Below are 13,960 nucleotides of genomic sequence, written 5' to 3'. Positions count from 1 at the left end.
ATAATCATATAAACTCATAATGAAACTGTCATCATAACGTTAAGCGTGCGGACCCTACGGGTTCGAGAACAATGTAGACATGACCGAGACATGCTCTCCGGTCATAACCAATAGCGGAACCTGGATGCTCATATTGGCTCTACATATTCTACGAAGATCTTTATCGGTCAAACCGCATAACAACATACGTTGTTCCCTTTGTCATCGGTATGTTACTTGCCCGAGATTCGATCGTCGGTATCTCAATACCTAGTTTAATCTCATTACCGGCAAGTCTCTTTACTCGTTCCATAATACATCATCCCGCAACTAACTCATTAGTTACAATGCTTGCAAAGCTTATAGTGATGTGCATTACCGAGTGGGCCAAGACATACCTCTCCGACAATAGAGTGACAAATCATAATCTCGAAATACACCAACTCAATAAGTACCTTTGGAGACACCAGTAGAGCACCTTTATAATCACCCAGTTACGTTGTGACATTTGGTAGCACAAAAGTGTTCCTCCGGTAAACGGGAGTTGCATAATCTCATAGTCATAAAACATGTATAAGTCATGAAGAAAGCCAAATAGCAATAAACTAAACGATCATTGTGCTAAGCTAACGGAATGGGTCAAGTCCAATCACATCATTCTCCTAATGATGTGATCCCGTTAATCAAATGACAACTCTGTCTATGGTTAGGAAACATAATCCATCTTTGATCAACGAGCTAGTCAAGTAGAGGCATACTAGTGACACTTTGTTTGTCTATGTATTCACACATGTATCTATGTTTCTCGGTTAATACAATTCTAGCATGAATAATAAACATTTATCATGATATAAGGAAATAAATAATAACTTTATTTTCCTCTAGGGCATATTTCCTTCAGTCTCCCACTTGCACTAGAGTCAATAATCTAGTTCACATCACCATGTGACTTAACACCAATAGTTCACATCACCAAGAGATTAACACCCATAGTTCACATCGTCATGTGACCAACACCCAAAGGGTTTACTAGAGTCAATAATCTAGTTCACATCGCTATGTGATTAACACCCAAAGAGTACTAAGGTGTGATCATGTTTTGCTTGTGAGAGAAGTTTAGTCAACGGGTCTGCCACATTCAGATCCGTAAGTATTTTGCAAATTTCTATGTCAACAATGCTCTGCACGGAGCTACTCTAGCTAATTGCTCCCACTTTCAATATGTATCCAGATTGAGATTTAGAGTCATCTGGATCAGTGTCAAAATTTGCATCGACGTAACCCTTTACGACGAACCTTTTTGTCACCTCCATAATCGAGAAACATATCCTTATTTCCACTAAGGATAATTTGACCGCTGTCCAGTGATCTACTCCTAGATCACTATTGTACTCCCTTGCCAAAAACAGTGTAGGGTATACAATAGATCTGGTACACAGCATGGCATACTTTATAGAACCTATGGCCAAAGGCATAGGGAATGACTTTCATTCTCTCTCTATCTTCTGCCGTGGTCGGGTTTTGAGTCTTACTCAACTTCACACCTTGTAACACAGGCAAGAACTCTTTCTTTGACTGTTCCATTTTGAACTACTTCAAAATCTTGTCAAGGTATGTACTCATTGAAAAACTTATCAAGCGTCTTGATCTATCTCTATAGATCTTGATGCTCAATATGTAAGCAGCTTCACCGAGGTCTTTCTTTGAAAAACTCCTTTCAAACACTCCTTTATGCTTTGCAGAATAATTCTACATTATCTCTGATCAACAATATGTCATTCACATATACTTATCAGAAATGTTGTAGTGCTCCCACTCACTTTCTTGTAAATACAGGCTTCACTGCAAGTCTGTATAAAACTATATGCTTTGATCAACTTATCAAAGCGTATATTCCAACTCCGAGATGCTTGCACCAGTCCATAGATGGATCGCTAGAGCTTGCATATTTTGTTAGTACCTTTAGGATTGACAAAACCTTCTGGTTGCATCATATACAACTCTTCTTTAATAAATCCATTAAGGAATGCAGTTTTGTTTATCCATTTGCCAGATTTCATAAAATGCGGCAATTGCTAACATGATTCGGACAGACTTAAGCATAGATACGAGTGAGAAACTCTCATCGTAGTCAACACCTTGAACTTGTCGAAAACCTTTTTGCGACAATTCTAGCTTTGTAGATAGTAACACTACTATCAACGTCCGTCTTCCTCTTGAAGATCCATTTAATCTCAATGGCTCGCCGATCTTTGGGCAAGTCAATCAAAGTCCATACTTTGTTCTTCATACATGGATCTCATCTCAGATTTCATGGCCTCAAGCCATTTCGCGGAATCTGGGCTCATCATCGCTTCCTCATAGTTCGTAGGTTCGTCATGGTCAAGTAACATGACCTCCAGAACAGGATTACCGTTACCACTCTGGTGTGGATCTCACTCTGTTTTACCTACGAGGTTTGGTAGTAACTTGATCCGAAGTTACATGATCATCATCATTAGCTTCCTCACTAATTGGTGTAGTAGTCACAGGAACAGATTTTTGTGATGAACTACTTTCCAATAAGGGAGAAGGTATAATTACCTTATCAAGTTCTACTTTCCTCCCACTCACTTCTTTCGAGAGAAACTTCTTCTCTAGAGAGTATCAATTCTCAGCAACGAATGTCTTGCCTTCGGATCTGTGATAGAAGGTGTACCCAACTGTCTCCTTTGGGTATCCTATGAAGACACATTTCTCCGATTTGGGTTTGAGCTTATCATGATGAAACTTTTTCTTATAAGCATCGTTACCCCAAACTTTAAGAAATGACAACTTTGGTTTCTTGCCAAACCATAGTTCATATTGTGTCGTCTCAACGGACTTAGATGGTGCCCCTTTTTAATGTGAATGCAGATGTCTCTAATGCATGATCCCAAAACAATATTGGTAAATCGGTAAGAAACATCATAGATTGTACTATATCCAATAAATTGTGGTTATGACGTTCGGACACACCATTATGCTGTGGTGTTCCAGGTGGCATGAGTTTGTGAAACTATTCCAGATTGTTTTAATTGAAGACCAAACTCATAACTCAAATATTCTCCTCCACGATCATATCGTAGAAACTTTTATTTTCTTGTTACGATGATTCTCCACTTCACTCTGAAACTATTTGAACATTTTTCAAACGTTTCAGACTTGTGTTTCATCAAGTAGATATACCCATATCTGTACTGCGAGATCATCTTGTGATAGGAGTACCTCTGTAAATAGTGAGTATGCATATATCTCCGTGACCGTACGGAGCACTATCTATAACATACATGATTCACCAAATTCTATATTCGTCATTACAATTATCTGAGTGAATGCGAGAATATATTTTTCCAATAAAGTCATTTGCGTTCGATCTCTATTGTTCCGCTGAGAACGATATTGCTAACGTCTATTGGTTAGTTAACTATGTGCCATAAGGCTTATGGATATCTCGCCATAGCTAGCTCATATGTTGATTTCCAAAATCCCTATCAGCTGCGCGAGTTAGTGCTTCTCCATTGTCGCGACACTTATGTACGTCCTAGACTTCTACTTGACCTTTAAAACCCACTATTGCAGGCTGACCTCTCGTACAAAATGTTTTATTGTATGCACATATCTTTTCAATGTGAAACATATTTGACAAAACATACTCTTTTCTTAGTGTTTCAATATTATGTAAATCGTGTATCACTACGATCTGATACCAATCCAAGATATTTAAGCCAACGATAGCCACATTTTTCCATTGGAGTGGTTTGTAACCATATAAGTTGTGTATCTATTACATTGTCAATAACACGTACATCTCAACTCATTCTGTAATTCTCTACTACTATGTGAATGTAACGACAGCTAGTGCTAATTGCAATAAACCATCGATAGACATCATATTTATGTGGCACTCCCACACAATATACCAACTTTCATAAACCAATATAATGCTACTTATATTTTAGTGTTCCAAGCACAAGTCCCGAAATACACGTACTAGGGAGTGTAATTGACGGACCTGATTGATCATATTCAATTTAATTGCGGATACTGACCTTTTCCAATGCAGCAACACATGATTCAACCTTCCACCCTTAACTCAGTGCATCTGTTCATTCTGCGCAACTACCCGATATTCAAAGTTATAATTCTTAGCACAAGCTGAACCTAGTACACAGAATCTACTTGAAGGACAACGTTTGGCTCCTAAGAAAACACCTAAGTTCAAAAGTAAATCACTATCATCATAGACTTGTTATATGACATAATTATTACCTTTATTAGCTTTAGCCATCCGCTCTTCTTATCCACCATAAATCGTGTTGGGACACAAGACGACTGCCTATGTTTCTTGACCTTTGTCCAGTTAGACCCAAGGCCTTATGCTTGTGGGCAAGTTTAGGAAACACTGTAAGTCTCAGGCTTTTGGTCCAGACTTCGGTCGCTGCGCGTATCACTGTCAGGACCACTCATGTCTCACAGGCAACTTCCCCTGCCGTATGTGCTTGACGATCTCTGCTTACTAGAAAGACTCTTCCCTAGTTCTTTCCCTTTGGCCTATGTTCTAGTGCCTATCGAATACTAGATTGATCTAGTTAAACCATCAATCATCTTTCTGTATGCTCGTTCTCTTACGAAATCTCTCTGCACACCTTTGTCGGTCGATTTCAGGAGCATCATGAGCACCACTATCAGGAGCGGAATTACTACATCGTCATCCAGCGTACTGATAGTATATAGGTTGTGATCAAGTTCAATGCCACCTGAATGACATCTACTGCACTCTTTCTATAGGGTGACGCCAGTTGACACTTCTATGGGTCAATCCCACTATTTTATCTGGCAGGATTAACTCCCACTTGATTTATCGCGAAAAAATTGAAAAAAACGATGGTGTAGCTACTCACAGACCCAATACTAGCGTCACTTAGATAGTCCTCACTCTTTGCAGCTATTCTTCAACCATCTATCATTATGCAATATATACTGTTTTGCGTGAGTATTCATATTCCTCTTCAACTCTGTACACGTGAGTGAGTGTGTGCTTGATAATAATTAACTCAACCTCCTGGAACATCTTACATAATAAGGATCATAATGTTCAAACCGTTACTCTTATAGAAAGAGTCACCGATCTGAAGACCATTAAAGACTTAGTGAGTGCTCACTTGACCTACTACTCAAAGTTACAGTTCCTTGCACATATATCTGTGTATGTCTAAATACCATCTATAATCTGTTGCCTGTAAACGGTACTGATGTGGATAACATCCAGCTGCAAATAGTCTCTCGATCACAGTCGTCAGCCTACGAAGTCTTAGCGAATCCGTCTATGAGAACATAATGTTTATATATTCTTTTCTGGTGGCCAACTTTTAGCAAAATTTACTTAGATAAACCTCTAGCATCACTTGGGATCACAATCTCCTCGCGCGGATCAGATGATCATGATTGCCAACATTAGATTCAGTTAGCGTGTATGTACACATCAGTTTCTCTCTAGGAACATATGCTAAACTAAATGAATATGATTACGCACAGCGTCAGTACATATGAAAATGTCTCTATATAAGCATGTCAACTTTGGTGGAATACATAGAAGCTTATACAGCACAAGCAACACGACGCACAGCATAATTATGATGAATAACATAAGAATTGTGCAATAGAACTTACGCCATAAGAGAATATCTTATGGGTTATCTCGAGATCTTATAAAAATTAAAGTTCTATCTAGGAGTTCATATTACTCCTGAAAAGAACTAGCCTCACGATATATATGCATGAAATATTCAATATATTTCCCTTCTAATCCTTCTCTCTAAGTGATCACCGATCCAAATCCACACCTTATACCCATCATAACCGTATCATGCGATAGCAGTGAATGGCGTTTTGCAATCAGTGTTCAATGGTGAACATCCACCTATGTTTGATATGAAAACTCGCTTATTATGATTTCACCGCCGTCTACCACATTTTATACAGCTCCAATGCTATTTTCTCGTTCATGATCAAAGTCTCCATGTGTGGTTCTCGCAAAGGCCAATCATATCTGCTGTATTAAGATAACTTGATTACCCTTAAGCTAGTGCATTCGAGGTCATCAGATCAAGTTCAACTCCTCTTATGTATCTTTCTTGCGGTGTGTCGAGAACTATGAGCTATGCACAATTGCGATAGTATAGACTATATAGAGTATGTGAATGCACACTATTCCACACAACAATACTACGTTGATTTGTTCTTTGACTGTGAGTCTAGAAGAAAGTGTGTCACTGTACCGAATACGTTATATTGTTGCGGGTGTGGAAGCATACGCATGCGATACTCAGGGTACGCACTCTACTATTTTTGTCTTGACCAATTTAGTGAGTATGACATAAATACGAACTCATATAGAAAATAGCTAACCGAGTACTCAAATTACTCAAAAGAGGCTCAAGAATACATGAGATTGGCAAAAAGAAGAGAATTAACATCTCAAGAATCTATACTACCTTATTCATTATATACTTTATTAAGTCTAGATTTTATGATATGCCATCGATCATCTTGTGCTTGCGATTCTCCAATCTCCGAGGTAAGCAACGCCAGGTCGAGGAATGCGCGTGCATCACCTAACCTTCTCACCCTCCGATCGCTCATCAACCCCATTACTAATCTCCATCGTGAGCTCACACAAAAAAGAGTATCTAAACACCCACACATTATAGTAGAAGAAAAAAGTATTAAGAGTGAGTTACAAAGTGTAATAAAATTTTCATCCCCTCTCCCACAATGTGCACATTCCTTTTTAACTTCTGTCTGTGTGTATGATGAACTGAAATTGCTTTATCCGCTATCCGCTTAGTGCATTAATATACGTATTATGCGGTGCTATCCATCTATTCATATTAATGCCATGAGAGGTGGATGCACCCCTATGATATGAGAAAAGGTCCCAAGGCTTTGCGGCAGGTGTATGCGTATGTTTGATGATGACAAATAACATGTATTTAAGAAATGGTCGTTTGATGCATCATATAATCGTCATGATATGCGCAAGCTTTCGGTATGCTATACGTTGATGAACGATGATATTTTTAGTCCCCCTAGTCTTTGATGAGCTAAATTCTATTTATGATGATAGCTAATGCCTCCTCATGTTTATGATGTTATTAATATTGATGAAAGTGGGTTTGAGAAGACTGTGTCAACTTTAGGAAGTTGATGATCCCACTATTTTGGAGGTTGTTGAATTCTATATGATTCATCTCATACAATAAGAATTTTCAGCTCAATCCATGTTCTTGACCACCTATCATCATTCACAACATGTCCCTGCAAAACAAGTTTAGACGTCCTCATAATTGTTGTTGCAAGTAGTGGTTGACTACGGCGTGACCAGTTATAAAAGTGATTTGGACGCTAGCCCAAGAACCAAATCGTTACCTGGAACGCTACTCCCAAACCACAATATAGTTTGTCAAGTGTGGTGCTGGTTTTAAACGCTTATCCACAGAGTGCCCAAGGTAGCACCCTCGCGTTTCAAATAGCACTAAACTTGGAGTTATAAACTTGATTACCCGCCAGCCACAGTACTGGGTGCATTACGCCCACATCATTCTTTGGTAAAAGAGGTAGGATCTCTCGAGTCTTGCTGTAAAGTCTGTACGCGTTAATTGTCAGGCTCCGCGGCACTCGCTTCATTCGACGAACAAATACCGAGCCGTTAGCTACCCATAGTGAGTTATGATTATTGTTTGATGACACTTATTGCCTATATAAAAGTAGTTGATGATTATGATTAATAGACATTGTACCTAGTAAGCTTTTCAGTATGACGATGATTATATTCTGGACCCTAACCCTATTATTCTTCACTTGTGTCCTGATACTCACTATACTCTATTTAATGTGCATATATGACTATCAAGACAACACCAATAAATTTGATACCGTAGGACTTCCGAACGATTGCTCTCTTTTGATGATGGGACACTAATCAATTCTCAACAAAAATCCTAACGAGGAATGCAGAATTGTATTGAAACACGAGAGAGATTATTTTTTCTCATTACTCCTCTAATTTGAAGTATTGAGAAGAATTTTGCTTATGTGGAGAGTAGTAAATTTTCTATGCTTGTAGATCATGAAAAGAATGTTATGTGATGGTTATATTGTTGAATTCATTCATGATGCTACTGAAAATTATTATGAGGGAGGAATATATGCTTGTAGGAATTGCAATAATATCAAGTTCCCTCTCTATGTGCTTAAAGTTTTTAAAGTTATGCTTGTTTACCTTCCTATGCAAGTTGATTCTTGTTCCCACAAGTTGTTTGCTCACAAAATCCCTATGCATAGGAAGTGGGTTAGACTTAAATGTGCTAGTCATATTCTTCATGATGCTCTCTTTATGTTTCAATTCTTATCTTTTATGTGAGCATCATTATATCATCAGCTAGGGGCGTTAAACGATGAGTCTTATTACTTACTGTATGTGAGCCATCACATTAAGAAGTGTCAGCTTCGTATCGATTGGGTTCCTGTCCTAGGCTAGAGGGCGTTAACCATGGATTCATAGCGGTCTTGTTAGAACGGCAACCCATTAATTGTTTTACTGTTTTAGTAATACAATAATTCAATCTAGCCCTCTTACGATGTTTTCGGGTTTTGATTTTTAATTTTTAAAGGGGGGGTTGTCCGGTGACGATTCTGTGTATGGTTCTACCGTCGCCTAGGCCCATCGCTCTAACCACTGCTAACAATATTATCAAGGATTATGGCTGGTGAGGCTGGGCACCGCACATCGGCTAAGAGTATAATGATATGTTCATAGTGTTATCGTGTCCCAAGTTGGTGAACCGTTTGTGGCGCCCGTGCCCCACCGATATGAACTTGAAGGAGGGAAAGAGTACCTTGTTGCCGTATGGCGGGATTCTTGCAGTGTAAGAAACAGACACACTTAGGGCGCTCACCCGTATACTCGAATTTTGCGTCATTTTCTTTGCAGCTGCCTAGTGGAGTCCTACTCCCATCGGATGCTGAGAATAGTTGATTCCCCATTTCCTAGCTAACGAATTTTAGCGCAGTCACTTTTCAAGTATTGTTTAGTTGATAGTGGAGATTCTAGCAAGGAAAGGGGAAGAGGGGAATGAGGAAATGCTAAAATAGGATAGGGTAAGGACTGTCCTGCACCGCCTCCCCTCAAGTCCCAAGCATTAACTGAGTTTATATCTAGTTAGTCAAATTGTGGTTTGAGTGGGGCATGCGGCCTGCCCTCCGCTCCCCCTAGTAAAGTCTCTCAAATAAAGGCCACATATACTTCTTCCCCCGTGATTACTCCGCGGTAATTAGACCCTCCAGGAGTAACCTTCGAAGGAGAAGAGATAAACCTATCTCATCGTTTTTGACAGATCTCCATCGTCGTGGTAATTCCTTCTTTATGTCCGTATGTTTGTTTGCTTATTGATGAATCTATCAGCCTGATAATAGTATCTCAAGAGGTCGTCCAAGGTATTGAACTACTCATAGTATCGGTTGTAAATTACTTTACGGTCTCGACCAGATTATCGGATAAGATACCCTCAACACTTACATTTACTAATGAGGTTTCAAACAACTCCCCAGTACGATATACTGTAGTCGGGGTGATTCTATCTTCTCTCATAACTACACTAGAGACCACTGTGACTCTCTTTGTTTAAGTTTTGGGTACGATTTCGATTAGTACATCTATTTACAATTATAAACTTTGGCGTAAATAAGATTTCACATAGGACTATGTTGGGAATAAAAGCTTCATCGTAACATTTAAGCGTTGCGGACCCCCTCAGGTCGGAACAATGTAGGAACAATGACGGAGACACGTTCTTGCGTCAAATAACCCAATAGCGGAACCTGGATGCTCCATCATTGGCTCCCTACTCGATGGAAATATGCCCTAGAGGCAATAATAAAGTATTATAATTTATTTACTCTATAATACATTGATAAATGTTTAAGTTGGCATATGACGATGCTCTACGTTAATCTTGGAGGATTGTATTATATCTCCACAGAGGAACACCCCAAATCAATACGTTAATAATTCATCAGAGTATAACCGGAAACATAATACAATGTGTGAATACAGAGCAGCGTGTCACTAGTATGCCTCTACTTGACTAGCTCGTTAATCAAAGATGGTTATGTTTCCTAACCATGAAAAGAGTTGTTATTTGATTAACGGGATCACATCATTAGTTGAATGATCTGATTGACATGACCCATTCCATTAGCTTAGCACCCGATCGTTTAGTATGATGCTATTGCTTTCTTCATGACTTATACATGTTCCTATGACTATGAGATTATGCAACTCCCGTTTACCGGAGGAACACTTTGTGTGCTACCAAACGTCACAACGTAACTGGGTGATTATAAAGGAGCTCTACAGGTGTCTCCAAAGGTACATGTTGGGTTGGCGTATTTCGAGATTAGGATTTGTCACTCCGATTGTCGGAGAGGTATCTCTGGGCCCTCTCGGTAATGCACATCACATAAGCCTTGCAAGCATTGCGACTAATGAGTTAGTTGTGGGATGATGGATTACGGAACGAGTAAAGAGACTTGCCGGTAACGAGATTGAACTAGGTATTGGAGGACGACGATCGAATCTCGGGGAAGTAACATACCGATGACAAAGGGAACAACGTATGTTGTTATGCGGTCTGACCGATAAAAGATCTTCGTAGAATATGTAGGAGCCAATATGAGCATCCAGGTTCCGCTATTGGTTATTGACCGGAGACGTGTCTCGGTCATGTCTACATTGTTCTCGAACCCGTAGGGTCCGCACGCTTAAGGTTTCGATGACAGTTATATTATGAGTTTATGCATTTTGATGTACCGAAGTTGTTCGGAGTCCCGGATGTGATCACGGACATGACGAGGAGTCTCGAAATGGTCGAGACATAAAGAATTGATATGTTAAAGCTATATTGGAAGCCTATTTTATCGGAAGTGTTCCGGGTGAAATCGGGATTTTACCGGAGTACCGGGAGGTTACCGGAACCCCCCGGGAGGTATATGGGCCTTAGTGGGCCTTAGTGGAAGAGAGGAGAGGTGGCCAGAGATGGGCCGCGCGCCCCTCCCCCCTTGGTCCGAATTGGACAAGGAGAGGGGGCCGGCCCCCCTTCCTCCTCTCTCTCCTCTTTCCCCCCCTCCACGAATCCTATTCCAACTAGGAAAGGGGGGGAGTCCTACTCCCAGGGAGTAGGACTCCTCCTGGCGCGCCTCTCCTGGCCGGCCGGCCCCCCTCCCTTGAACCTTTATATACGGAGGCAGGGGCACCCCTAGAGACACAAGTTGATCCCTCACGTTGATCATATTTACTTAGCCGTGTGCGGTGTCGCCTCCTTCCACCATAGTCCTTCAGACACAGATCAATATATTCGGTGTGCTTATAAAGCTCCTGTCACTAGCCCCTGCGACTTGAGGTTATTGGCATCTTGAAGACTCGTTACGACTCGCCGATCGAATGTACTGAGGAACTCTTCCACCGACATTTTAGGCGTCAGTGCCTCAGAGTCCAGAGCGAGGATGCGGTCATCGAGCTGAACGTGTGCATAGATAACTCGGAGGTGCGTAGTTTCGGTGCTTGATCGGTCGGGCCGTGAAGACGTATGACTACATCAACATAACGCTTGCTGATGTTTCGATCTACAAGGGTACGTAGATCACACTCTCCTCTCGTTGCTATGCATCACCATGATCTTGCGTGTGCGTAGGAATTTTTTTGAAATTACTACGTTCCAACAAGTGGCATCCGAGCCTAGGTTTTATGTGTTGATGTTATATGCACGAGTAGAACACAAGTGAGTTGTGGGCGATATAAGTCATACTGCTTACCGTCATGTCATACTTTGGTTCGGCGGTATTGTTGGATGAAGCGGCCCGGACCGACATTACGCGTACGCTTACGCGAGACCGGTTCTCCCGACGTGCTTTGCACAAAGGTGGCTAGCGGGTGACAGTTTCTCCAAATTTAGTTGAACCGAGTGTGGCTACGCCCGGTCCTTGCGAAGGTTAAAACAGCACCAACTTGACAAACTATCGTTGTGGTTTTGATGCGTAGGTAAGATTGGTTCTTGCTTAAGCCCGTAGCAGCCACGTAAAACTTGCAACAACAAAGTAGAGGACGTCTAACTTGTTTTTGCAGGGCATGTTGTGATGTGATATGGTCAAGACATGATGCTAAATTTTATTGTATGAGATGATCATGTTTTGTAACCGCAGTTATCGGCAACTGGCAGGAGCCATATGGTTGTCGCTTTATTGTATGCAATGCAATCGCCTGTAATGCTTTACTTTATCACTAAGCGGTGCGTCGTGGAAGCATAAGATTGAGATTACAGATTGGCGTATGAACAGACGGAATTGTTGCTCTGTAACGAATCGGTATGGGAGTGCTATTTATCTATGATGAGCTTGTCTGCGTACCGATTTTGATGCATGTGCTTGCTGATCATGACGGTGCTTCGGGAGATTGACATGAGATGCACTATATAGTGGCAAGCATTACGTCTATGGACTGTATGGGCCTATTATCATATCACCCACTGTAGATATTGTATAGCGCCATGCCGCACACCGTAGTTCATACTTCTTTATGCGAGCACTCTTTATCTTGCTTGTCTTCCGACTCATTGCTAGCCTCTTCGGTTGGACGCATTATAAGAATGCATCTGCTCCGCATCATATTATTAGTCACCGTAATATGTTGCTCTACCTTCTTGCAGAAGTCCTACAGTAGTGCACCAGTGGTATTATTGGTCTCATTACGTCGTCCGCCAGGACACACATGATATCGGGTGTGATAGGTCGTACGCTTTCAAATACACACGTGGTGCAAGAACAGTCTGCACAGACGCGGAAATACTCAGGTGTATACTTGACCGAGCCAAGCATATACCATCATATGGCCGTTCCAGAACCAACGATGCCGATCCGAAAGGAACTTCCCGGTAGCTGATACGCTATGAACATCGCTATAGTAGATTTATGATCTTCAACACATAGCAGTGACATGATATACCACTATACTTGAAATCATAATCTCTCCATCCTCCAACAATCTCTTCGAGCCACTCGGACATGGTTATGCGTTCATTCTTTGCCTGATCTACGTATAATCACTATAGAGGATTAAAGAGCGAGTGGATTGCGCGTCTTATCTATTGTCCGATTACAACAGGATTCTTATAAGTTAAATATTGATGTCATCATGAACCTTATGCAATTTAATACATGCAATACTAATCTAACCGCGTCTCCGATTAGTTATTATCTTGCTTGTTTATGTTATAGATTTGTAGATAAATTGCGTCGGCACAGTACAGCCTGATCTGCTCCGATGTGTCACATATTGTAATCGGCTTCCTGATGCAAAGCAAAGTTGAATATCTGAGATGTCAATTGTAGGCTGTTAGCAAACTACTCGACTCGGGTCCGTAACTGATGGATTACTCGCGTCTATTTTGCTGTCGGACAGAAGCAATTACCGTCATGGCGACCCACCGCACCAGTCTATTGAGTTTATCATACATTCCACTTAACTTGATTCTTGCCCATCCCAGCGGTGTCCAGGACCCTCGACCTCGAGATGAGAGCAACACCAGATGTTAATGAATGTTGGCAGGCGTTCAGCAAAGCTGATGTATAGCTACAGTTCTCATTACTTTTGTGTACTAGTTCGAGTGATGTTCGAGCTCGTAATGCTCTTTTATACTAGAGTTGTACATAAAATAAGGCGAACCGTGGATGGGAAACTTCAATACGCATCGAGAGTTTTTATGAGAACGTCATGCGAAGGTTAGTCCTGACTTAACAACAGACGAATTGAAAAGTAAGCATATTCTCAAGACATAAAATGCACACAGAATATGAGAAAATATGAAGTCTTCCAATAAGTATCCTAAGGTATCACAGACAATGACAA

General features: G+C 40.8%; 1 protein-coding gene across 1 annotated transcript in view; it reads left to right on the top strand.

The window, feature by feature from the left end:
* The window catches only part of LOC125533179, a 54,945-nt gene extending 41,261 nt beyond the window's left edge, over positions 1–13,684 (top strand). The window contains exon 3 of the mRNA XM_048696926.1: positions 13,599–13,684. Within this exon, the coding sequence (XP_048552883.1) occupies positions 13,599–13,684 (86 nt within the window). The remainder of the gene's footprint in view (positions 1–13,598) is intronic.
* Positions 13,685–13,960: the final 276 nt, after the last annotated feature.

The sequence above is a fragment of the Triticum urartu genome, chromosome 1 (genome assembly GCF_003073215.2).
Source record: "Triticum urartu cultivar G1812 chromosome 1, Tu2.1, whole genome shotgun sequence".
Classification (NCBI taxonomy): domain Eukaryota; kingdom Viridiplantae; phylum Streptophyta; class Magnoliopsida; order Poales; family Poaceae; genus Triticum; species Triticum urartu.
This window is presented reverse-complemented; position numbering and strand designations above follow the sequence as displayed.